The 27,652-nt window shown below is 41.1% G+C and overlaps 1 protein-coding gene across 6 annotated transcripts in view; it reads right to left on the minus strand.

Moving 5' to 3' along the window:
* SATB2 (SATB homeobox 2) overlaps positions 1-27,652 on the minus strand; it is a 131,743-nt gene that overhangs the window by 40,081 nt on the left and 64,010 nt on the right. For all 6 annotated transcript variants that reach the window (XM_064433990.1, XM_064433989.1, XM_064433993.1 and 3 more), the window contains 3 exons: positions 25,276-25,378; positions 12,419-12,891; positions 1,246-1,458 (listed from right to left, as the gene is read on the minus strand). In XM_064433990.1, coding sequence (XP_064290060.1) covers positions 1,246-1,458; positions 12,419-12,891; positions 25,276-25,378 — 789 coding nt within the window. The remainder of the gene's footprint in view (positions 1-1,245; positions 1,459-12,418; positions 12,892-25,275; positions 25,379-27,652) is intronic.

Consider the following 27,652-nt stretch of genomic DNA (forward strand, 5'->3'; position numbering starts at 1 on the left):
TGTACCCACTATTAAAATCCCTATGTATATTTATTTTCACCTAAAGGTAACTAAAAAAGATACGGAGCATACAATGAGTTTCCCATGCAATGAAAATTCAGTGTCAAATATGGGTTGACAGCATAAGCTTACTTTTAGTGAAAACAGTTCTTTACATCACATATTCGGTGAAGTGCACCTACATGTCTGGTTAAACTGAACAACCTCAACAGTTTCTACAAAATCAACACACCTTCTCTAAGGACAGTCAGTTTGAATATTTAACTTCACTCCCCCCAGCAGTGCTTGCTTACTTATTTTAACAGCTGTGACTACAGAATCCAATGAGAAGTGATCACTGATATTATTAGAAGGCTTACACAGGCCCGTTTACTAAACATCACTGAAGTGCTAGAACTGACACATCACGTCTGTACTGTTAGAAAGTTCACACTCAAGTCAGGCAAATGTCCTGACAGGAATTCATCAGCAGCCTTGTGCAAGGACCCTCACTTTGCAGAGTACAGTGTGGGACTGCATCAGCCTGGTACAAGGGGGGGATGACTATTACAGTGTAGTTTGTGGATGCTCTTTCTTAGTGCAAAGAACAACCTACTCAGGCAAGAGTGGGCGGCAACAGCTCATTAATAAACACATACAGTTAAGTGAGTAAGAAAACAGCTGCTTGGGAGCTGTAAGCATCATCTTTCTTCCCAGCATGCTGTCCATCTCACTTTGTGTACCTTAAACATTTACTTATAAAAACCTCTAACGCAGGGACTGTGATTTTCTGTGCAGAATAAGGAGCACAGTATTTTCTAACAACATCTATCTAATGCACTATCAACCTCTGTTCACTAGGCACTTGTATGGCAACATATATGAACCAGAAGTCCAGAAATTCCCTGTGCTCCGAAGAAGGTAATCAACACAGGTAAAAAGCATGCACTGTCTTTCCATAATATATTCTATAATAGCCATTTAATGGAAATATATAAACACAGCCAGTATGTATGCCCACACGCACTCTTCAGGCACTAACATTACATACTCTTTTGCCTTATGGTATTGATTAAAGACAGAATGATCATCACAGTGTCTTGCTGACATCTACTAAATGTCTCTTAACAGCCATTCCAAAACCTTACAAAAGATTTTCCACAACTCATCTGGGCAAGGGGAGCAACAGACAGGGCAAGGGTGGAAAGACATTCCTTTCCTGGAATTATCTGGACAACAAACAGGTAGCAAGGGATTGCATCTTACCTGGGGTGTTCTGGAGGAGCTTGGGCTGCTGGCAGCTGAAGACACCATGCTCACGTTTGGGTTCATACTCCTCTCTCTCTCATCCTGATAGATACGGTCCCGCTCCGCGTCAGGCAGGTTGAGGAAATTCTGCATTGCCCGTAAGTTCACCAGGAGGGACTGGGAAGCTGTCCTAGGGTCTTCTTCTTTACGCAGGATCTCTGACAACAAACCCTGGTTAAAAAAAAAAGAAAAAAAAAAGAAAAAAAAAAAAAGCCGGTCATGCGTTGATGGGTTTCTTTGGTTTTTAAAAATTTGTTTAGTGTAACCAGCTGGGTTGCAATACTGAGAATCTACATCAGAATCTCATGGGCTCTCCCTGAGGGGATATTTTGTAGGAAAGTGTTTGTCTTCTGGGGGCTGGAGTTTATTTTGGGACTGTCCTATTCTGGCACAGTAATAAGCTTCTGTGTATGGAGATGCTGGATAGGAAGGTAGGTGCACTGGTTAGAAGAAATTGCAGTTATCACCAGGTGCTTGCTGCAAATATTTTAGGAGCTGTTAGATCTCTCTCTCTCTCTCTTTCTCTTTTTACTTGAAGCTGGGAACGCTTGGCAATCCTGTTCATCTTTGACAAATCTGCCAAGGTTGGTAAATTTAGTTTCGACATTTAAACAGTGCAGGAGGTTTATAAAGAAAAATGTTTGGCTGGGTTTTCATGTTACAGTCCGCTCATTTCAGTTTGGACAGTCATTTCTGAAAGGAGAAAAATGAAGCAATAATAAAACCTTCGAATCTAGCTTTAGGGATTTAACCCATTCTTTCATGCTTCATTTTAAAATATCACAGGCTTCACATTGCAGCTGTGAATGAACACCATATTAATCTAGTTTTTACAAAAGTCATTACACAGCATTTCTAAAAAATAAAAGAACAGGAGAGATGAAAATGTCATTAAAAGAGGCTTAAATCTAATGATGGGATTAAATTTATGTGTAAGAGTACGCACTTGAACTCAACAGTTCCGTGGATTATCTAAAAGTTAAAGACAAGCACACAAGTCTGGATCAGGGCCAACAAAAACTACCAAGAACACAGCGTGTGCCACCAGCTTCCCCCAGGCACCCCCTCATATCTGACACTTCACAAACTGGGACTTCATTCCAAAGAGCAGGAACAGCAAATTTCTGAACTATACCTGTTTTAATGTACTGGTGTGCAAGGAAGCAGAGAGGGACCATTTCTGCCCATCAAGGCTACTTACACCTTAACGTAACATATCAAAAAGATATCTTACTGTTAATATTCAATTCGACGTGCTCATTATTTCAAAAGGCTATTCTGCCAGTCGGATTCCCTGAGCCATCTGACACCGTTCCCGCTCCCCTCCTGTCACCCGGAGGCTGCACCACTGCTCCCAGGAACGCTGGCCACAGAAGCCCTGTGAAATCCCAGTGGGATCTGGAGGGCTCCCCTTGGCCTGCTCTGGGAGAGGAGCAGTCACAGCACAGGGACCCTGCATGCCCCGGCACGGCCCCGCTGTGGCTGCTGACACCAGTGCTTTGCAGTTACTTCACAGCCAGGACCTAGGCAAGGGTCCAAGGACAGGCAAGGCTTACTCCTTTCCTGTCAGAAAAATGTTACTAGAAAGCAGCCACATACCCCAAGCCCTGTAATATTTAGATTTCATTTATTTTCTTCCATATCAGAGAGCCTCCTTCAAAAAGCCTTCCTAAAAGCACTGCCACTACAGTTGGCCAATAAACCAAATGCCAACATTTTTAGTATATACCGACCTTATTTACCAGTCTTCCTGACAAAACCAACTGACCTGCATGTATCTGCTATTAAACACCTAGACTAAAACACACAGGTGAAACCTCCACTTCAGCAGAGTTTATACCACTAGTCCACACACAACATGAAGGTAGGCTCCATCTTTTCAGCTCCTCACCTACATAATCAAGCTGAGACACTCCCAATTACATTTGTCTGCGATGATCGGTGTGGGCACCAGAAGGACTGGAGCTGGGAATGGAAGCATGGTTAGCACCACTCAGAAGTTAGATGCAAGAGAGAAGCTGGCTGGTGAAAAAGGTCTACTCTTTGGGAACAAGCAGTGCTGGGCTGTCCTCTGCTATTTTGTGCGACCTCAACACAACTGCATGCCCATACCTGGCTTCTTTTTCAGGGTTTACCACCTCTCAGAGAAGATAAGGACATTTTGAAAAGCTTTCTAAAGTTTGAAAGGCTCGTAGGCTGGGGAAGGTTAACCAAAAATGTACATACAGGAGCTTAAAGCTGCAACTTGCATGATTCCAAGACCGATGCAATTCCTTATTAAAATTTCCCATAAAGTCAGTGAAAAATTCTTTAAATGCAGTAAATAAAGGAAATATTGGTTCCACCGATTCTCTAAATTTCTAATTCCCTGTGTCTTTGAAAGGATACGTATGCAAAACTTCTTTTTAAAAGAAAAACTCAACTTCAAAAATTAATGAGTTTAGTATGAAAGAAAGGGACCTGAAAGCTACTGGAGCTGACTCTAAGGCAGTTTTTTTTCTCCCTCCCAGTTTAGCCTCATAAAATTTATGGTTCAATTTCAAAAATGGAGAGCAGAAACATACGTGAAAGCATGCCAGCAATTACTTTTCCATGCAGTCATTGACTTTGTATGTAAATCAGAGGCTCACAGGTACGAGGGGCTTGCTCATAGCACTAAGACGTATCTCACTGCCCGAGATACCAACCCTTGTGCTTGCAGGCTCTGATTTATCATGCGGTAGATTTGGTGCCTGCACTCCTGCTCCCGTGAGGGTCCCAGCCTGAGCTGCTCCAGGGACTCAGCGGTGTTTTGCAGCACGCCTGTTCCATCAGCAGGCTGGGAGCCTCTGCTCCAAGGCAGGCACCTGCTCCAGGGGGACTCGCTGCTTCCCCAGCACCGCGACACAGCAGCCGCTGGCAGGGGCGAGCCCTGCTCCCTGTGCCCCTCCAGGCCCACAGGTAGGAAATCTGGCTGCCAGGAGGGTTTTTCTGCAGCTCCTCTAAGTGCTTTGGCAGCTTAGGAGCCATGTAAACAGCAGGAGAGCTAATAAGAAAACTGACTCATGAGGGACAAATCTCGTGTCCTCCTGCAACTGAAGATAAACAACAACAGTGGTAAACAGCAGCAGCAGATAGCTGAGTGATAGGGGAGGATAATAAAATAAAGTGTCTTGAGAGCAATAACGTTGACAATAATATAATTCTGAGCTACTGAAGTATACGCAAACTAACCAGTGAGCAACATTATAAAAAATAAAGTGATATTAAATAATCTGTTCAGCCTTTTTGTCACCTGCAACAAATTAGGCTTTCAATATGCAAAACATCTTCCTTCCAGAAAAACAAATGATCATGATTTCATTTAATTGTAATTTAATGAGGCATAATGTATTTTTTAAAGTGATATACACCAGGTGTGTGGTGAGGAAACTGGCCCAGCCAGACAAACCCTACTGTTTCTATTTTTGAGAAAGCCCTAAAGCCAGCCAGAGACTGTTTTCATTTCTCCAAATTATGTTTCTACTGGAGGGGGTGAGGGAGGGAAACCCACAGCATTCATAGATTTCTTATAAAATTCCATTGGCTAAATTAGCTCATTCCAACTTACTTCCATCTCACATATTAAAAAATAAAAATGAAAAAATTGGCAGTTTGCAGAGTAACCAATTCTGCAAACCTAAAAGATCATCTTCAGGGACTGGAAAGTCTCAGTATAACTTTAAATAGCTAAACAGATCTTCTACATAGAACACAGCTCCCAGGATACATTTTAGGACATGTAGCTTGATAATATCTTTGCTTTTCCACTCCTCTGCATCATTTTTAAACCGGCTGCTGAAGAGGCAACTGATGAAGTATAACGTTCACACAGGCTGTGCTTGCAAACAAGGGGTGTGATCACCCTAAGACAAGGGCGCTGCAGAGCCTGGTTTACCCTTGGAACTTGCACTATTTTTAAAATTACACACTGGATCCATAATTGGCTTTAAGAAAATAATACCTGTGGTGGAGAAAAAAGCACATGTCCAATCAAAACAAAAAAGTCACTGAATCTATTTAAGGCAGGAGTAATTTTGACCGTGTTTTTTCAAACTAGCTGAAATGCAGTCCCCTCAGGCCAGCAAAGTCACTGTCACAGGAGTTTGCTTTGCATTTTTCTATGAAACCCCATTTGTGAACTTCTTTTATTTTTATTAACTACAGCATTTCCAGGAGAAACAACCCAAACCTTACTGGCACCTAATCTTTTTTTAAGCAGCTTCGGAGAGATGATGCAGTTCAATGTAGAGCGGATGTTATTCCATGTGGCTCCAACACCCAGTGGACCAACCTGACCAGCCTCTGAGGCAAACACAGGCTTGAGCAAAGCACACAGAAGGTGAGCAAAGCCTCTGTGCCCTCTTCCCACAGGGCTGCTTCCCAGGCCTGGAGAGGGTGTCAGTGAGATCTCAGTGGGACAGCAGACTGCACTACCAGTGGCCAAAGGCAGGACACTTTTGCAACAGGAACTTTTGAAAAGCAATCTGGCTGGGGGCGAGGCGGTGCTGCTGGAGTGCAGCCCAGGCACTCGTGTCCTCGATGTCCAGGGCCATGGGGCAGCAGGAGATTCCCAAGCACTGGACAGGGTCTCACACACATCACGTTTGATGGCTTGGATGGAAGTCGTGCTCTCCCTCTTACCGACCCAAGCCATCTGACTACAAAACCAGGCACTGAAGTTAAAGAGGTTCAGAATAGGCTTTGGACAATCAAAACACTGGCCGAGGCAAAAATTTAAATAAACCCAACTAATGTGCTAAACCTCAGTTTATATGTTCTGCATAAGGAAATTATATATATGAAAGACTGAAAAAGCATAAACACTTTTTCAGACTTTCAGTCTATTTGTGCCTCTCCATACTTCAGCTATGGCCAAGAGCAACAGAGAAAATGCTGAAATACCAGAAAAATATTGCTTCTGCAGTGCTTAGAGTTCCAAGTACTTTTAAGCCCTGCACTTATACTGACAAGTCTCAACAGAAAAGCTGTTCTGCTTTCCATCAAGGATAGATGTGACCCTGAGCAGGATGAGAAAACGTAGAGATTTATTCTATTTTAACATCTGGATCTTAGAGGTCAGTGATGTCAACCTGTCCCCTCTCAGCATACAAGGCCTGTTTCCATCATGGAAGGCAGCACCCAGGGAAGCCCTGCTTAGCTACTCATTTCTACCAAACTACACCATAATTGTACCTTGAGCATACAACAACAAACTTGATTTTGTCAGGCTAAAATGACCATTTATATTTACAGTTGTCTGCTACTTGCAGTTGCAAGCTGGAGACAGCAGGCCAGTCCAGGAGCTCTGCAGCAGAAGCACTGACTTCTCACAGCCCTTCAAGGAGTAAAGCATTTCCACCCGCTGTGTTTTTCTCACATCAAGGCAGGATTTTATCATGACATCTCTCTGCCTCTCTGCATTTACTCCAGGTCTCACCTTCAGTATTGTATTCTGGGCTGAACGAGATACATTCAACAATTCTGAAATACTTCTCTTTGCCTCTAAATATACAGCACTCGCTAAGAACCTCTATATGAAGTACTTGTAGGCTTCTTGGGACTCAAGTACCTTTTCAAATGCTCACTGCTTTGTTTCCATTCCCTTGCATCTCTTCCTAATTCCAGCTAGGATATGAAGCAGAAGTGCTGGAAGTCTATCAGAAATGCTTATCCTGGCAATGTGTTCAGCCCAATTTTGCTGAACAAAATTGTTTTAGATAATCAGTGGAAAATTTTGAGTGGTTAGCCAAACCAAGCACCTTCATATCCATTCTGTCACCATTTCCATCAGGGTGGTTTTATACCCTGTTCCCTGACCAGCTCTTTCTCAACAGTCAAGATGTGTGGTGCTATATTTGTATTGTTACCTCAGAACTTGATGGACTATGAGACTAACTCTCCATGAATGGGAGACCAACAGATAGTCACCCAGTACACTCCAGTGTACACATCACATCAGTCCCTCATTTAGAAGAAATCTTCTGATCTCCAGATTCAGTGCCTACAGCCAGAGCATAAGCCTTGTTCTTAAACTCATTTAACTAATGCTAAAATACATACATCTCAGGAGAGAGCTCCTTAGGCACAAAGCATTTAGAGAGTGATTTGAATAAAACTTATACAGGGTGCAACAATGACAATTTGATTTTTATTATTAAAAATGAAGTGCTTAAATCCTCAAAGAAAACGGCTTTATTGCATTAGTTTAATAAAGCCTCTTTTTTATTATGGTATCTGTTTTTATGAGGGAAGACAGGATGTGCATGCGGATCTGAATGTGGATGCATGAGGAAAAGGAGGCAGAGAAAGACCGACCACCTGCAGCCACAAAGTGCCACCATTTGTATGACATGTATGTCAGACCTTTATCCTGAAATATGCTGGGAAATGAGCAAAGACAGCTTGTGCACACTGTGGATCTGTGCCTTTGTTTCCAAAGCTCAGGACTCCTTTGCATCAGCTGAGCAGGCAGCAGCCACCTCCAACAAGCACTCATTTCTGAAAGCCTGACTCACATGCTACTTAAGATCTTTCATTCAGCCTATTGAATACAATTAAGTTAATTGAAACTGAAATTTTGGGCAGTGCAAAACCCACTGTTGGAACAAATATCCCATGTACCAAAAATCTGCAATTTATTAATCCCTTCCCTTACAGACTGCCTTCTTTCCTGTGAGTACAACAGAACACTGCTTGTGCCACATTACACCCAAGAATAAAACAAGCAGGCAGCATGAAAGGGTTTCATGCTATAAGAGAGAGTTTTCTATGAGGGTAAAAACCAACAAAAACTCCCCCCAGAAACCCAAACCAGAAGCCTGGCTAATTGAAAGTCTGTGCACAATGGGGCAGACACCATAGCAATGAATGCAGCATGACTGTCTCACTAGATACCAGACAGAGAATTAAAGCTCCTTGTGTTGCTCTCATTTGAGTTAAAGGGAAGATTATTTGCCAGAGGAATTCTGTCCAGGATTTGGCTCAGAAGCAAACAGAGGTGGAAGAGTCAGTTATTTCAACAAACCATATTTCTGATCTTAATGCCTTGTAGAGGACTCTTTTCTGAACCTACCCCTGTTTGGGGGAATTTTGCCAAATAAAGCAGAACTAAAACAAGGAGTCACAACCCAAAGCCTTACTTCCCTAGCAACCACACTCCTGCTGTCAGAGCTCCCAAACCTTCTTATAGCTGACCTGTGACACCTTTGTATGCCAACAAAGGTGTCACTGGTCACCTATAAGAGGGTTTGGAGCACCTATAAGAAGGTTTATAGCACCTATAAGAGATATTTCCCTCTTCCTCACTGTGGAACCCTAGACTTGCCTGCAGTTCCACCAGAAGTTGGGGCAACACCCAGCATCAATCCTGTGTTCCCCTACACCTCAACCCACACCTGCAGCCAAGGTGTGACCAAATTCCTTGACCATGGAGGATCACCGAGCTTATTTCATCATAAACTTCACTACATCTGAAGCTGGAGGAGTTTCCTCCTCCTCAGGCTGTTACTTCCTTTAATCCAAAGCAATGTGGTTGGCACCATCTACCCAGGCAGGATCTGAGCTGGGTGTGTGCCGCTTCCCCATCCGCAGGCTGGGAAGCCAACATTGCCACATGGAGCTACTCAGGGCAGGAAGGAGGGAGCAGTGCCCTTTGGGAAGAAGGTTACAAGCAGCCTGGACATGATGGTGTTTTTATCCAGATCTCTTTGTATCTAGTCTCACAATGACTTGATTTAAAAAGCCTCTGATTCAAGAATATTTCCCGTTTCAGAGGCTGTTCAGTTAAACAAGCACTGGCCACTCACCCAAACATTTTACTAGTTTTGGCTATTTTATCACAACATTGGCAAAAAAAAAAAAAAAAAAAAAAAAGATGCTTGAAAAAAGAGAAAGATACAAACCGAAACACTCCTTTAGTCTGTAGGCTTTGCAGTGCACTGGGCACTCCCAAGGAGAGCAGCAGTTCACTGATCAAGTGATTTAAATTGTCTGGACTCTTTATGAAGAGCCCAATAAACTGCCTTGACTACAACTTCAAGAGCCTGCAGCAAAGAGGAATGCTGAGCAAACCAGGAAAAGAATAATATGTTCATTTTCTTTATGCAGAACAGGATTCAAATTACCTATTTTCCAGTTTGTATTTTGAAGAGTGGGATCACTTCAGCCCCTCCAGACATGCTGAAAAGCTTTCCAGCAAAGCATAAGGTGCCTTTTCATGCAGTTCCTTTTAAAATAGTCCTCTTAGTCCTACTTTGTCCTGTAACCAGCATCATCTATCAATTTATCAAAACATTACAACCTGCAATAAGCAAGTTCTGGTTATTACAACCTTTTGGTTGCAATCTGAATGCTATATCAGGAGACAATAAACTGAAGGATGGTACAAGGACTCTGCCCCAAAGATGGGCCAAACTCCATGTGCGTATTCTCCTCCAGGAAGAAGTTCATAGCCCTGGCCATCAGGCCCCCTCGTCTTGCCTCCCCTTTCTCAGTATCTCCACTGGCCAACGCATGCTTTCAGGGGCCATCATCACCTAGAAGTTATCCTGATGTAAAGACAATGCAGGCTTCAGCCAGGTAGGCATTTTTTGAGAACTCCAGCCTGCACTGGACCAGTACTGCACTGTACTGACAGCCTTTTGACTTCACTGCACTGTTTGAGACCAAGCAGAGACATCAGCTCCCTCTGTGCACTAAAACCTCCTCACCCTCTACAGTATGTAGGGAAGGTACAGAACTTGTCACACAGCCTGAAGTGCTTTGTGTGTAGACAACATGGCCACAGGTATAAACAAATATTGCTGTCTTCAGTTACGTATTTCCAACTCCAAGAGGAAGATTTGGATGTTTCACAAACCATACAATTTAATCTCTCCATCTTCTGACCCTCCTCACGTTGTCCCTCCCACACACACATACAAGTGTCAGCCATTTGTTCCGATGGATTTAGCCTAGTTTGGATCAAAGCTTCCTCTACTTCATTTAACAGATTTGCTCAGATGGAAGGTCTCAGGGGAGAAATAATGTTAGTAAGAAGGGGCTTTTCAGCACTGAGTATGTAGGTCATTGGACTTTAAAATAAATTAGAGAATAGTTTATCTATTAAACAAGCCTCACAGTACATATTTCATGAAGCTATACTTAATTATAGGCTAATGTGCACCACAGAGCTACCATGAAGAAAGATTAAGCAGTGGCCCATAATGCAGTGATTAATGCCATTATTAGCTGGCTGGCACACAGCATCTATTATTTGGTACCATCAGGAGAAACAGCAGACCTCCAGTTTCCAATGCTGGCACTTCAGTAAAATGCAACAAACTCAAACCTTTCCAGAGAGAAACACATGCCTCTCTGTACCTCAGAGGCAGTAGGGGGGATGCAAGCAGGTGAGAGTAGACCTGGAATTTCCACTCCAAGTGTCTTTTACAGAGTTTGCTTCTCTACCATGGATGTGTGGGAATATCCCACACCTTCTATTATGCAGTGCAATACTGACTGCCTGAGCCCCTCTTCTAAATACCCTGAGCAGTTCCTGATGTGAGGGGAGCTTGATTTAAGTTGGAATGAACAGCTGAGGACATGGAAACCTAAGTGTGTATCTACACTCTTTTGCTCCAGGGATGGCTCCTGGGGACATGATGCACCCTGTGTAAGACCGCTGGTCTTCTGTATTAGGGCACTGCTGACTAACAAAACACTGCTGAGAGATAAGCAAATATTTTATGAATGCTGTAAGGCTTGCCTGTTCTGGAATCAGTATGTACATCATATTATTTGTGATGGAGGGCTGAGAAGCAGGTAATACCTTTCTTGTTGGGGAATGAGCCTTTGATTTAGTAGCAGATTTGGGCACTACCAGCCCAGGTCTCCCAGTGTAGCTAAAGGAGAGCTTCATGCTCCTTGACAGTGACAAAACTCTCACTGGCAATGTTATTGCTGACCTCTTGCTCCAGTTCAGAATATGTCATTCTGTCAATACCATCCACCTTGATTATACCAGGCTTTATGTACAACAGGTTATGATCCCAGAGGGATGAAAAGCTTTTCCAAATTAAAAGCAGCATTTTAAAGAGGAAATACTCATACATTCCTATGTAGTTTTCATTTGATATCCTCCAGGCTAACCCCAGAACTCAAGTGTTTTTTTTCTGAGTGCAGCCATCTTATGAATTTAATGGAAGAAGGGAAGTAATAAAATGTGCTCCATACTTTAATTAGTTCCCTCATAACATGGCATTTCCAAAATGGCAGTGCCAAAGAAAACCATTAATCTAGGAGAACAGATGAAGGCAGTGTATGGGGCAAGGGACAGACCTCCTAGAGATATACACTCCCCCTTTTCTTCTCTTGCTGGTGAATCTTACCTCAAATAACAATTCCAGCTACACAAAAGAAATTCATACCAATATTGAATATTAAGCCACTTTCCATTCTTAAGCCTTGCTACAGAGTATCAGAATTGAGAGATCACATATTGTATCCTGCAGGATAAATGTAAATGGCCTGCCTTTCCCAGCACACATTCACCCTGGGTACTCCATGTGCCAGGCTTAAGCTGATACTACCATGCAATCACTTCAACATCTGCATTTCACTAGGTGAGTGAGAGAACCTGTCAGATGCACAAAAGCAAACAACAATCTGCCACAAAAGACAGATCCTTTTCCCAGCATACCTTCCTTACACATTTCTTGTGGGAGCAGCCTTTGGCAGCAATTGCGGCAGCACAGGAAGGAACTGAGGAAGCATCAGAAGGAATCCCAAAAACACCTCTGACTCTCAGTCTCTTATTACTTCTTCCTGGCAATCAGGCAGTGGCAAATGTGGAAGTTTAAAACCACAGAGAGGAGCTCAAGGAAGAACTCCCATGAGCAGAATGACTGCCAGAGAACAAAGCTCAGGTAATGGCACAGGAGTGGCCAAATGCAAACAAACAGCTGTTCCAGGAAGAAACAGCCTTGTTCAAAACTGACAGAGACTGGAGAACAAACTGAGAGTGGTGTGACCCGTTTCTATGGCATGGCCCCCTGCCCTGACCCGCAACAACCATACAGCCCCACAAGAGCCACAGCTTTGCCCTTCTTGGTTATAGAACAGAAATGGATACCTGCGTGCGGTTGAATGCTACTCTTGCAAAGACAGCTTGAGACACACTGGCTCTCTTCAGCTCATCTCTGACTTGCTGGTAAATATCTGGAGAGACTTCCACCGATGAATTTGATGGCTCTGGTTTGACAGCTCTAGGGATGGGCGGATGATTCAAGAACTGCTGGTTGATAGCTTGTGGGTGCTGGTGGGCCAACAGTCGGCTGACAGCAATCTGCTGGTTTATCAGATGGGCCATGGCTATCTGCTGCCTCACCAGTTGTGGACTGAGCTGAGGAGACAGGAGCCCAGGGTTTATCATGGTTTGCATCGTTGGCACTTGGTTTCTGATTGGAGTACTGTGGTGAATTTGGCCATGAGGAGACTGTTCATTAGATTTTCCCAAAGTTGCCAGCTGGTTGATATTTGGTAAGTGCATGGGACGTTGACCAAGAACACAATAGTCTGAAAGGTTTTCTCTTTCCACTCTTTCCACTGTTAAAAAAGAAAAATTAGCTTGCTGTCATTTCAGTTTGCACTTAGGGCAAGGATTATATTGCAGGTGACTGCACACAACAGCACCTGCTTTACTTTGTAAGTCTAAAATTGCATAGATATATCATAGAAACATAGGCAAAAGAAACACAAAGTAAAAGCAACAAGAATAATTCACATTCTTTCAGACTTCCCAGGCTTCATCCCCAGCTCACAAAGACTCCTTATAACCAACAGCAAGTATCCTTCCCAGCCTCCTTCCCTGAAAAAAAATGCTTGGACACTTCCATTTATGTTGTTACTAACATTTGAATTTGTCACAGCAGATTGATTAACCTTTAAAAGTGGTCAGTGTTTCAGAATCACTGGAATCTAGGTAAAGGAAAGAAACTCAAACTGGTATCCACTCACACAAACCAAATGGAAACAAGGCCATTCCCTGTGCAGCTCATGGCACTGCTTCTTACTACAAACGTGGCAACTATTATCTTTTCCACATAAACCCTACCTTGCACTGTGTGTGGATAAACCTTTCTAGTACCATCAGCTCACCCAGGTGCACCACAGCAGACTCATGTTGGTTGTGTGAAAGCATTATTACAAAACAGTGGAATTCACACAGGAGAAAAGTTTGAAGCTATGGTTCCTATAGCCAAAGCCTCATTGCCATGAGTTTGTCCAGAAACTTTAATGCACTTTGCACAAATGCCCACTTGAAAGAAAGAGCCTTCACTCTCCTCAAAAAAACTTGGTGCAGCACAACAGCGATCTCTAAGTGACATCACATTACTAAAAATTAAACAGTACACACTAAATGCGTATACTCTAGTTTTATATACTGATGTGCATTGTCCCTGTCAAATATCTTATGTTAGTAATAGCACAGTATCTTTTCAGTTAATTGCAAAACTAAATGCACACATTACAAAATTAAATTTTCTCTAGAAGTACCCTTTGAAATAGGAAATGAAGTTTAGCAAGTGCCAAATATAACTCCTACCTAGGTAATTTTAAGCAATCAGAAGTCCTTTTACAGTAGGCTGCACATTCCATAAGCCTTCCTATGTGCAAGTGAATAGGCATTTTCATATTGATCTGATATGTAAGTGTTTAGAAACATGTCATCATAGAAAACCACTACCTCATCCCTGTATTGGTCTCAGCAAGTAACAAGATAAGATTTATTTCAGAAAGGTCATAATACTGTTATAACTTGTGTAATGATTAACAACTGTACGAGGTTTTGAACTCTTTTTAAAAACCTAATCTATATAAAGCTTTGAAGCTTTACACAGTTAATGCTCAGAATGACAGATTAGTGATGACTTGCTCTCTTTTATTCTAAATAGAAAGACAGCTCTTTTCACCTTCCAGAGATAATCTAAGGCAGAGAGGGTCATGCCCTGAACACATGCATACACACACAGTTACTATTTTTAGAACTGTCACTCTGGAACATCACAAGTAGTGAATTTTACAACTAGGTAAATTAATACCCAGAATTTCCTTGTGGTAAATTAATACCCAGAATTTCCTTGTAAGAAATTTTAACTCACTCTTCCCATTCTTTAAAAGGAAAATCCCACAACATCTTTAGCCTTCTATTAAATACTTCCTTAAGAAAATTCAAAATAAAAATTAATTTCTAAGAAAACTATGTATTCCACTTTCCCACAAAACCTAATGCTTCAACCCAACTGAATTCCTAAGTGTTTACTTGTATTTCAACTATGAAAGGCAATGCAAAATGTGTGATACACAAATATTATTGTCAGCAAATGACCACTTTGCTGTGTTACTCACAGGCTGTCAGATACATAATGCAGTATTTCATTTTGCTGAAATTACTGAAAATCCCTATTCAAAAGCTGCTCCTCATGATGTCAGAAGGCCTCCCTGAAATGAGGCACAGAAAGCTCTATACCACTTCAGGAACAGACACGAAATCAATGTAAATATGCAACAGGGGTAGTGCTAATTGCAGGGATGGACCCGTCATCAATACAGAGGTGCAGGCTGGGCAGTGAGGAGGGGCTGCTTTGTCACAGCCTCAGACCACGTTCTAAAACACAGATGATTCAGAGCCACCATGACCATACCGTCGCCTCCTCAGCCTCTCCGCACTAAGCCTGCACCTGAGTAATGCCATTAAATACACACTGTTGCTAGCCAAATGCAATTATTCCAAAGGTACAATAGCTACTTGGCAGGTGTAAGTAGAATAAAGCTGTTGTTCAGGGTAATGAAATACTTGGAGCATCCTGCTACATCACTGACAACCCTAAAAATAAAGAGTCCTTCCGCTAGGAGTTTCAGAAGAGCTGAAAAAGTTCTGAACTATTTGTAGTTTGAGGAGCACACAGAGAATAAGTCACTGAAACCAACAAATTATTACTTGTTAGAACATAAAAACAGTAACCAAGTGTTTTTGAAAACTTGGTGAGAAATAAATATAAATAACATTCACTTTCTGGGCTGAACCACATTTGCCAAGTTTCCACCCACTCTTGACTTCAATGCCAAGTTATAAACCCCTATAAAAATAAAGTTTAAGATGAAAAGGCTGCCAGGCTGTTAATCTCCACAGTGCTACTTGGAAGTACACAGAAACATCACCTGACTTGCTTCCATAGGTATATTTTTCCCTTATTATCACTTTTCTTTTTTGATCACATTAGACTACACCGCCATGCATGTACTCCCTATAAACAAACCAGATTCTAGTCACTTCGACCACTTTAGTAATAAAAGGTTGCCATTAGCAGTTACACTGGATGGAAAAAATGTGCATTACTCAATTCCTCAAGATTCTTTCCTTCTCTAACACAGTGCTCATATCTGATTCCCTGTTGCTCTTTGGTAACTATGGATTGGTTACCAAATCTGCAGGGCTGAACAGGAGCAAGACTAAGACAGACTGGAGATGGAGGCTGGCACTGTCCTGAGACACAGGCCAGCTTGCCAGCAATGCTCTAAGAAGAAAGGAATACAGGAGCCACAAAGCTTCTTTGCCACCAGCATTCAGCCTCAGATCTTCCTGGGACAGGGCTTTTACATTTGCATCCTCTGTTTTCCATGTTCATACCCAATTACAGTCTTTCCCTTGTTTGCTATTGTTCTACTCAAACTGAGGATACGTTCAGAGCTCTTGCAGTCCTGTACTGATTGGAATATAAAGCTGTACTGATTGGACTATAAATATCTGAGGACAGAGCAGCAGGACCTTACTGGGAAGGAAGGGGTTCCATGGATATGTACTGTCTACATTCAAGTACTGCTGATAAACTACTTCTGCCAGCAATGCCTATGGTAGTTAAATAAAAGCTGGTTCAGGAGGCTGTTACCTACCTCCATCTGTGGTGTGACCACAGCAAAAGACATTGCAGTGTTTTCATTTTCTCTCTGCATCACTCACTTGGTATACAATTCTGCAGTTCTTTGCTTGAAGAGCTTATTTAAACCAAGTACAACAGCACTGTCATATTGCAGAGCCACCCACTCTTCTGAAGCCCATCACTAGGTAGGCAGAGACTTGTGTCTGGACAACAGATACTGTGCTAAGCTCAGCAATTAGCCCTGAGAGCACTCTAGAATAGCATCTGCCCTTCATTTTTCTAAACCTCCCTACAACATGTCACTACCTCTACAAGAGTCAAAATCCAACATAATCCCCAGAATGGGAGCAGCAAGTTACTGTATTTGAATATTCTGTTCTCATCCTATAACGATTACCATGTGTGTCAATGTATTTGAACTCCATACTGAGTTAAAACTTCCTGGATCCAGCACAAAAGGAATTCAGTGCACCCTTCCCCTGTGTGATGCTCTTAACCTCTAGCCCAATCTTCCTTGCACAGTCAAGCAGCTGACGCAGACCACAGCACAATAGCTTGGGGTGGTCTGCATGCAACTTTCCATTTAAAATAAAACCAGCTCAAAAGATTTAAAATAAGATTTATTTCTCCACCTTCCCTTCCCCTCACACTTTATTTGCACTGAGTTGTTAATAGGAACATTCTGACAAACAGCCCGTTGGGCATTTAGGGCTTATGCGTGGCACTGAATTGACTGACAGCACTGGCAACCAAATTCCTGTGCACAATAAGGGATGCAGCAGGGAGAGCAAGAGTGTAACACGTCTCCCAGCACTGCACTGCAAGCGGGGACACAGAGGACCCGCCAGCATCCATGACCCAGCGTGTCCGGAACTTTTCAGTCCCACAGGCACACAGGCACTTTGCCCCAGAGTAAGAAGAAGCTGGTAAAGAAACGTTTTGTAATAAGTTACTAGCCGGCAGAATTGCCATGCTTCAATTGTGACAGGATGTCACCACCCAGGGCTGTTCTCCAGTGCTTCAGTTTGCTTCTTTGTTTTATTTATTATTTAAAACCTGGTGATCATAAAAGCCATTTCTAGCAGTGGTCATGGCCAAGCTGGGAGAGCTCTGAACTCTGGTATACCCTGCACTAAGCTTAAGACAGAAAAGTTCCCACAATTTCTCCTGGCTTAGAACCATCCTGCTCACTGGAGCAAGACTTGAACTTTGGAGCTGTGCTTGGGGGACAAAGCACAGCACCAGCTGCACCTTGGAGAGACAAGGCTGCGGCACTACACCCAAGAGGGTGCCCTCTTGCTTCTGCTGCACAATTATGAACTACCACTTTGTAAATAACAGAACCACTCCAGAGCACAGGAGGTGCTTTTAAAGTGGTAATTTCATATCTTTTTCTCTGTAATTGGGATAATTACTTATTTCTTTTAATCACAGCCCACTTAACCACTTCAGTGCAAAGGGCTGATCTGAGGAGTCTCATTTTCAGTCAGCATCTAATCTTTGTATTTACCCACAGTCATTCACTGGCTTCAGTGCCTGATCTCTGCCTAGGCCACTTGTTCCTGCACTCAGAACTGGAGGAAAGGCAGGCTGACCAGAGAGGCAGATGTGACAAGAAGCTGTAACTTTTAAAACCTTTCTCCCTACTCCTGCAGGACAGCAGAGAACCTCAAAATAGCTATAGAGCACATACAGAAATTGTTTGGCCGCTGGCTGTGGGTAGCAAAGGCCTTTATCCAAGCCTAATGGAAAACAGACAGGAAAGGCCATTGTCTGTTCTTTGTTGAGTTGCAAACCATTCAGTTCCCACCAAAGCAGAAATCACTATTATTTTTCACTTAGAATCACCATTAAAAGTGGGCCTTTAACAATCACCAATCTGAGGTAAACTGAGCAGAGTGTACTAACATTGCTGAGCCTCTTTGTGCAACTGATCTTCTCACCCCTTACCCTCAATACTAGCTCTAAGTCATCCCTTGGGACACAGGGATGTTAACATGTCTTCTGCCAGTGTTTAAGCATAGAAAGTCATATTCTTTACATGGGCTTCCCCTGGACTGCACTGCTTCCAAAGCTACCTGTCAGAAGACAAGCATCATCATCTTATTTTTAGGTTTTTGGGTTTGTGTATAGGTTCAAAAGGCATACAGAATTATGAACTCAGTTCTTCATAATCATGTTATCATTGTTTGTCAGAACAACATGCCAGATCCATCTGGCAGAAAAAACCGTGATACTGAAGGTATTCTAGTGACCACCTGCTCTAACCCATGAATACTAGTCAGGTGAAATGGAAAAGGAGAAGCAGCAGAATCATTAGTCAGAACAGCCTGACGGAAACACAGGTAGTACTGGTTTAGATGGACTGATGTTATAATTTGATATAAAAGTATCTCACTTCCTCTTGAACTACTGTAAGAGTAGACCCGATCTTTTGTGAGAGGTACAAACCTCCTAGATGATCCAGGCAATTGGATCCCGATTCGTAACATCAGAGATGGTGAAGGGAGGGAGACAGAACACAAACACAAATCATCAAGTCAGAGATACAAACTCATCAGGTATTTCAAGTGAACAGAATGCCATTCTGCTCTTGAAGTTACATATTCTATGAAATCCATGGGATCAGAGAGACACTTTGCAGCTTTTCACACAGGAAAGCTTATGCCTGCACCTAAGCTTCAAGTTATTCTCCTGTTTCAAGCTAATCTCCACTAATGCTTACTTTGTAAAAATAACTTTTCTTCTGAGCTAACATGTCACTGTTTGGCAGCACACAAATAATTTTTTAAAATATAAAAGAAAATTAGTTTTGAGATTCCAAAGATTAAAACAAAAACATGTTTTCTTTTTAGAAAATGGAGATGACCATTCTTTACTAAAAATTCAAAAGGGCAGAAGTCCCAGCTGCAGCACACAACTGGTCCTCACTGAGGAAAGCAAAGTACTGGAACAGGAGACATTTTTTAAAAAAAAAGTTCAGTGACATCATTTGAGCAAGACACAGGACAAGTGGCTGGACAGCTTCTCCACAGAAGGGTTTCCAGTCTTTACTGTGTGGCCTGTGTTGCTTGCAGCAGCACTAGCTGCAGCTCCAGCCACACACAGGCACAGGAGATGCCACTCAGCAAATCTCATGAAGCCCCTGTCACAGCACAGGCACTGTGAGCAGTGAGAGCCACTGCCCCAAAACAGCCACAAGCCATTCTGCAAAGCTGAGATTCATATATGCATTTACCTTAGATAAAAATTACTCTAAAGAAATAAACCCAAAGGGTGTGTTTTAATCCTCTTTATAGAGCGGAATAGCCAAGGGGGCCAAAACTCATACACCCCTGGAACACAGCAGCAGCTAAGCTGGCTTTTAACAATACACAGGCACAAATCCCCCAAACTGGCACTTAACATGGACAATGCTGAAATGCAAAATGCTAATGTGGGTCAAGGGGTCTATAATTCTTGCTGATTCTTGACACTTTTAACTTATATTTAAAAAGAGAGGCCACTTTTTCCTCATCATTAGTGACAACTGATGAACTACTCTCCTCATAAAATAGCACAGCAGGCCACTGACTAAGAGGATGTCCCCAAGTCAAGAGATGATCTTCAGGTCATGTATGTTAGCTAGATGCTGACAAGTTTGCTATGATTGATATTATTTGCCTTCTTTTTTATTTAAGAAAGTAAGAAAAGTCCTGTTTTTAGTGAAATGAATACACAGTAAGGAGTGCAAAAGTAAGCAAAGGAGAAGTTCCAGTAATGTCAAGAGCCCCACAGCTGACCCTAAATGCTTTAGAGCCAGAGCCACAATTAATATCCAAATAAGATATGAAATGTGGTCCCTTAAAAAGCTTAGCATTTCTGCAAAAGGTCAAGATGTGTGCATATAAATACATTATATATATACAAACACCCCTTCTCTACTTACACAGAGAGAGGTAAATACACATGCATGTATCAGTAAAAAGGGTATTTTTAAAAGTCAGAAACATTGTTTGGGAAAGATCTGGTGTGCCTTTTCATGAGGCTTCCACAACATCTGCTTCAGAGGAACAATTAAAAACTCCTCCTCAAAGCACATAATGACAGTTTTCCCTAGGCTCACACTGGCATTATCACTGTGCTGCAATCCTCAGTTCCTTCAGCCTGGAAATAAGAAAGCTGGGAGCCCTTCTGAATCATGTTTCTAACCTCTCTGAACCTACACTGGCCTCTAGGAACACATTAAAAGAAAAACAGATTGCTCAGTCTATCCATGTTTGGAAGTAAGCAAACAAACTTTCAAGAATAAAAGACCACATAAACAACAAATCAGTAATATTGGAAAAATCAAAGAGGAGCCAAAGCAGATTCTCAATTTAAGGAAGCTATGAAAGCTTTTTCTTACATTCTTGATCTGTTGAAACAGAGATAATTGAGGCCTCCTCCTTTAAACTGAAAAGCCTCATCATTCCACAAAAACTTTGAGACAGCCACAGTCTCAAAACTCACATCCACAGAAAGCTATATTTTGACAGACACTGATGGCAGGAGCAAAGATGACATGTTCTTCATACGCAGACAAAAAAAGTATGTCTTTTTAATTTTAAGTCCACAATGTATTTATTTCTTCCCGCTGCCTTTCTAACTTCCTCCCACTGAGCTAAGTTGTGTCATCAGGCAAAAAGAAAATATTCACACCAGTTAAGATTTTCAGTTGTGAAAGAATTGTGATACAGTGATAGTCCTTCTGATAAAAATAGAAAGCATGACACTTTGAAGTGAAATATCTATTGAGAAAGAGAGCTAAAAAATATTCTAAATGCTATGAACCCAAAACACTGGGACACAAGTAGGTAAGTGGTACAAGTTTTCTCTTGAGAATTACCTGAATTGATTAAATTCTGAAATGCCTCTCTCCATACGTACATATATATACACACACATACACGTATATAGTTACCTACAAAGTGTTGTTTTTATTCCTGTATCTATTTGTTACTCAAATTTAAAATCGATGCAAACCTTTAAAGCAATTATTAAAATCCTGCATTTCAACAATGTTAAATGCCTTCTCCCAGCTTCAGCAAGATCAGTTTCTAGAGAAATCAGACGAGCATTTCTCAGACTGAGAAAAGGATCCCCGTGGGACTGGGCAGGAGAAAGGCAGCTTGAGAACCACTGGAATAAGTCATTGGTCTATAGTTGTCATTTATTAGTATGCATTCTTTAGTAAAAAAGGGGCATCTCTGATTCTTCATTGAGGCAGGTTTAAACATAATTAGGCCTCGTCATGAATGCAGAGATTTGTACTATAAGGTCTTGCATCCCTCGAACAAAAAAAAGAAAAAAGTAAATAAAAAAAGGGAAAAGAGGCTTCACATCGCAATCTTAGATTAATTCATGGTGCATATTTTGAACACAATTACAACACATACTAAATAGCTTAATTACCACCTCAAGTGATTACAGACACCCATGAAGGCAAAAAGCCCAGAGTAGAACTGCTAAGCCTTTTATTTCCCAACCACTGTACACATTCCCTTAAAACTGGTTTTAATATAAGATCTGCTTCAAATATATACATATATGCCAGAGAGACTGGAAAGAGTGGACATCCCATTATAATCTCCTTCACACACACCCCAAGTGGCAGACCCAGAGCCAGGAAGAGACAAAAAGCCTCCACCCTCCTACCTGCTAATTCCCAAATCTGGCTGTACACTAACTCTTGTGCTGCTGAGTAAACTGTGAACATTTTAAAACCTTAAGGGGATGGGGCAGGGTGGGAGAAAAAAAATTAAAGCAGAACTTGATTCTAGCATCAGCTGACACAAGACAAAACTGACATGCTGAGCTGAACTAACTGAAAACTTTTTTAGACTTATGAGCATAAGTAGTTTAGCTGTCTTTTCGGTGAGTTCAACAGAATGCACACTGAGAATGTTTACTTGAGATTTGATACAATACCATTTGTGTACAGCTTTTACATCTGTTGCTAATGATATCAAATTATTGATTGTTCACTTTCTTATATTATTTAAACATTAGCTATGCACTCAGCAACCTGATGCTTTTCTTTTTTTTTTTTTTTCCAGAGAACTTTTTATTTTTTGTCTGTCTTTGGTTGTAATTACTTTGATCTTCCAGAGAGTATAATTAATTTACTGTTTATTTATTTCTATGAGAAAGGAAAAAAGTTTGACCTAGTAGATCTATATGTGGCAATTTGTAACAGAATCACATAGCTTATGTTTAGGAAATCATGGTTTTGATTAAGAAGCAACCATTTAGTTCCCACTGTTTTATTAAAACAGACATTAGCAGATAATAGGAAACACATTTAACACTGGGCTGCATTTAGTTTGCAACGTCAATAAAGTTATTTTGAAGCCCCTTCTTATTTTGTATTTACCACAGCTCATGTGAATTGTTTTTTGCTTTTACTTTCTAGTAACCAGCTCTAGAGTTACACAAGGATACGGGTGCTGGTTCCAAGAACTCCAAATCATAGTTTTACCTAATCAATCCAGCTACAGCCCATAAAACAAATCACTGTATCATCCATTCACCTTCATGGAAGCCCTTTTAAAAATATTATTAAAGGAGTACTCAATGACTGATGCATGTAACTTGAGTCACTGATTTTGCACATTAACTGAGCTGTCCTGCAGGACAATCTGGCTATAGAAAATAAACAACATTAAATGAGAGATGATGAGAAATTGAAACTACCTAAAGTGCAGAAGTCTTCTTGTTTGCAGGCAGTGAAGATTACTGCTCTGAAGTTGCTGTTTATTCTCCACGCACCACTGTACCTGCCACAGACTCTTTGTTTTCTCTCCCACTCATATGGTTGATGAATCAACACTACTTGAACTGCTTTATAGCAGCTTGTGTTTACTTCACACATACCTTAACCTTCCTTTTTCTCCTCCTACCAACACACAAACTTCCAAGCAGCAACGACTGGCTGTGTCTCTGAATAGCACAGATACAGAGTTATCTGGCAAACTCTTTGGGTTTGGATCCTTGACCTTTTGATTGAGGTTTCATTTTGCTTTTACTGCACTTAAAAATTTAACTGTGCATTTACTAAGTAAAGAAAAATTAAGAGCATAAGCTCTAAGAGTGGAAGAAAGTAGAAGACAACAGTGTACTGGAAATACTTGGAAGCTGTAGTAGTGTCTCTACAGTTAAGAACACTACAGTTAAGGGCTTCCAGTGCCTCTGCAATTGGCACCCTTGCCCAGTTTTGTAAAAAGAAAAATGAAAAAAAAAAAAAAGCGCCTATTTCTGTTCTCCCAGAACATCAAGTAAAAGCGAATAGTGATGACCTTGAAGCTGTTTGATTCTTTTGATTGCTTTTTAACCAAGAGGATATGTTAAAGCACTTTGAATAAAATTCTGTTATTAAGAGACACCATTTAGAGAAAAGAAACACTTCTGAGTCACACAATGGCAATTTACAGAGAAAATAAAATATTCAGTTTATTTGGCATGGGGGTAACCACATACTAAAATGTCCAATCAACATTTTTACTTCTAAGCCTAAACCGTTTTAGTAGGTGAAAAGCAACATTACCATCTCCTTGCCTGCACTGTTACCCCAATCCTGACTGGACAATTTTCCTTCTAGACACAAACAATTTCACCACAGAACATTCTTTCTTTTTCCCCTACTGAAAAATTAATCATTGCAGAGCCCAGGCATGAGTGTCTTACAGGTATGCTCTGCACAAGCCAGATGTGCAAAGAAAAAACAGATGCCTCAGAACTTGTTCTGATGTTTCATGCAATTTTGTTTCATGTGTTCCTAGCTCAAGCAGCATATTTTTTATGGTATTATTATGCAGATTTCTAGTTTGTCCTAAGGAAACAAAACAAGCAACCTTTCCTGGCTTATGCTTCCCAGCCTTTTATGAGGAAAAGACAGCACACTCTTTTTGAAAGGTGCTAATCCAACACAAAACTGAAAATACAATGGCTTCTCAAGAAGGATATGACATTACCCTATTTCTTCATGATATTTGTGGATTCTGTTATGATTTTCCTGGCTACTGAAAGGATCACAGACAGAAATGACAGTTTATGCCTTCTTTCAGACAATGAATCTTCTGTTCAGTGGTGTAAGAGACAGAAAAACTATGGAAAAACCCTACCCCAGCATACAGCTAATCTCCAAGGGTGATGGAGATTTGGGGAGAGAGGTCCCAGGTGGAATTATGAAAAAGCTTTTGACTATCCTCTAAGTCCTGAGCATTTAAAGCACATGAGTGTTAAAAAAAACCCAAAAAACAAAAACCTACTAAAACAAATAGTCTAGTGCACACTTAAGTCTCTTGCCAAAGGAAAGGAATAATAATAGAACAAACCACACACAAATGGATGCTTGTCACATTATACTGTGCATCACTGACAGGTGATCAGACAGTTCAGTGGTGAGAATGGGATGAACTTAGAATAATCTTACTGCCTCAGGCACTACAGACCTACTAATACAATTTCATTATAGAAAAAAATACATACAATGGCCTATTTTTCTCATTACTTCAGTGGGTGCAGCACCTTGCTATATGTAAGTGTCTCCCCACAACCAGTATTAAATCCTCTGTATCCAGATTCCACAGAATAAAATACAGCAGGAATGCCAGTACACTTTGCAGTATTGAGAACAAAGAACAAGGGCACATGTAACTTTAAAAGTCAGGTTTTTAGCTTTCAGGAACAAAACAAAACTAGAGCAACTTACACAGTAATTTAACTTTTAAATCCTGAGATACTAGAATGCTTTCTTTCCAAAATGTTTTTGCTTAATTCAAAACACAGTTGATCTTTCAGCACAGTGAAATGGGGTATTTTAAGCATGTTTTGTGTCCTGTGTTTTCATGCCAGCCTTGTTTGTAAAGTATCAGATTTAATTTCAAATGCGCTGTGACTGTGTCCTCTTTGTACACAAATTCACAAACATTATTATTGCTTATTATTACTTTTATTTAAATCAAATAATCTCAAACTGTCAGCAAAATTTCAAGAACTTGGAAAGCAACAACAAAAAAAACCAATTTACCTTTAATCTTCTTGTACTTTTTGTACCATCTCCCAAACTCCTGGCACTTGGTTGCTGACACATTGGCATAGTATGTACTATTTACAATGGATGAAATCATACTCTGGAAGTATAGAAAGAAAAACAAAAAGTGATTTAAAACATCTTCCATGATTAGAAATCTTTTCCAGGGAAGGCAAATGGCACACAAGTGCATAATGATCATCCATGTGTGACTTTAAACCCAAAAGAATCATCTGATGAGTACAAAATATTGATTTTATTCTCCAGTCTATATGCCCAGGCATGAATAAAATCACAATAACAGTTACTTTGCACAATTATGTATAAAAAATGTAGTACAAACCTACACTGAGACCTGCAGCTCAGGCTGGGGGGGAAGTTCTACTTTGCTTTGTACTTGTGATACTGCAACAGCCAAACTGCAGTTGCGTAACAACAGGCAGTGCTGTGCCGAGGAACACATGCTCACTGCACCAAGCACAATTTAGGAACCAGATCCTAAAGGTAAGATTAGATGCTCCAGCATGCATAATCCAAATAATGCTTTTCAGATGTCTCTGTTCTGCTTCCAAATGCAGCAAGACCGCACAGCCAAGAACTGGAGAACATCCGTGCTACTTGGTGCAGAACAACAGTTAGGCAAATAAGTTAAATTAATATAATTTACAGAAACGTGTGATTAGCCCTTGTGTGAAGAATCACCCAGAAGAGAAATTAGCAGTGCCATTCAGAGCACAGGGAACTACACATACTACAACACAGCAGTCAAAACCCACAAAAAAGCTCAACAAAACTGAAATATCACTTGCCTAACCAGCATCTCTCCCTACTCTGCAAATTCCCCCTAAGCAACTCCATACAAGCTGAATGAAGAGATGGCTACAGACTGGTTTTCCAGCACCTGATAGCAGTAAAAAGGATATTTTATGTGTGGGGTTCTTCTGCCCATAGAGTGGCAAACAATCTCATTACTGGTAGTTCTTCCATTCTATTTTTCCCTTCCCTTCCTCCATGCTATGGAGGAGGCATCCCTTTAACAACATTTTGCTGTCCTTTTCCCCTTTCTGAACTCTTCCAGGGTCAAATTGCTCTCAGCACATGTACTGCGCTGTCACCAAGGAAATGCAATCTAACAGCACCAACACATGGGAGTCAATGCACCTTCTCCACAGTATTTTATTTTCCTCATGCCCTCCTTCTGCACATATGTCGGAGCTCAGAGAAAGCTGGGGCACCTTGTGCAACCTTTCTGCACCAAGGGGAGAGAGCAAGGATGATCTCACAGCTCAAACCATGGTTTTAAGCCCTGGTCTATGAGCTCCTGCAGGCTCTTGGACATCTCTGGAAAGCGACAAGGCTTATGCACTGGCTCACTGAATTTAACAATGCTTTAAAAACAAAATCATCCCTGCCCTCTGCCAGAGTCACCCAGCCTCCTGTCCCGTTCACTGCAGTATCACAGGACTCTGTCCCTAACTCCTGAGTTTTAGGAACTTAAAAAAACACGAGCAAAACTGAACAACTTAAGGTAACTGGGTGATACAGATTACCTTCAGTCTTCAATAGGTAATTTCACTTTCACTGAAGAGACCCTTCTGCATTTTCACTCTGCCTTTTCCACTCAAAGAGTGCTATGGTGCACTGCAGTAGAGTTTGCAGGCTATGAATTAAGAGCCTTAAGTAGCAGTTCCAATTTCTAAAACTGAGATTCAATTTTCTAATTAAAATCAATATTTTGAGACATAAACCTAGCATTGTGGCAGTCAGTAGCAATTCCTTGCCCATAAATCTTCTCTTGCTCTACAGCATTTTAACAAGCAATAGAATTCTGAAAGCCTGGCATGGTTATAGCCTCTGTTGAAGAGGGTTTTTGAACAAAGTTGAGCAAACCTGAGTTTTTTTCCATCACTCCAGTTAAATTCCCATTCACTAAAGCAAGTTGGGGGTATTGTTGAGCTCCATCTACATATCAATTTGGTTCTCTTAATTTTTTTGGGGGGGGGGCGGGGGGGAGGAGGTTCCCTCTCCAAATCATCTAGCTCTACAAGAAATCAACATTACTGAAATCACGAGGCTATTAAATATCACAGAATGTATTAACCCATTAACCTTTATTTGAGAAAGCAAAACTTAAACTAAATAAACAAAGTAAAATCAAACAGTAAATCAACCATTGGTGAAAAAAATCCCAGGACAGATTCTCTTCTGCAGGGGAAAGAACTATAACAATTTTCAGACCAGATAGCCTCACTATTATATATAAAGGAACACTAGGGGTATTTCTCTTAGGAATCTTGATAAGTCTGGAGAAAGGAAATATCCATTTAAAAGAGAGTGGGATTAAAAAATCACTCACTAGTTGCAAACTTCTGCA

The sequence above is a fragment of the Passer domesticus genome, chromosome 10 (assembly GCF_036417665.1).
Source record: "Passer domesticus isolate bPasDom1 chromosome 10, bPasDom1.hap1, whole genome shotgun sequence".
NCBI classification, from domain to species: domain Eukaryota; kingdom Metazoa; phylum Chordata; class Aves; order Passeriformes; family Passeridae; genus Passer; species Passer domesticus.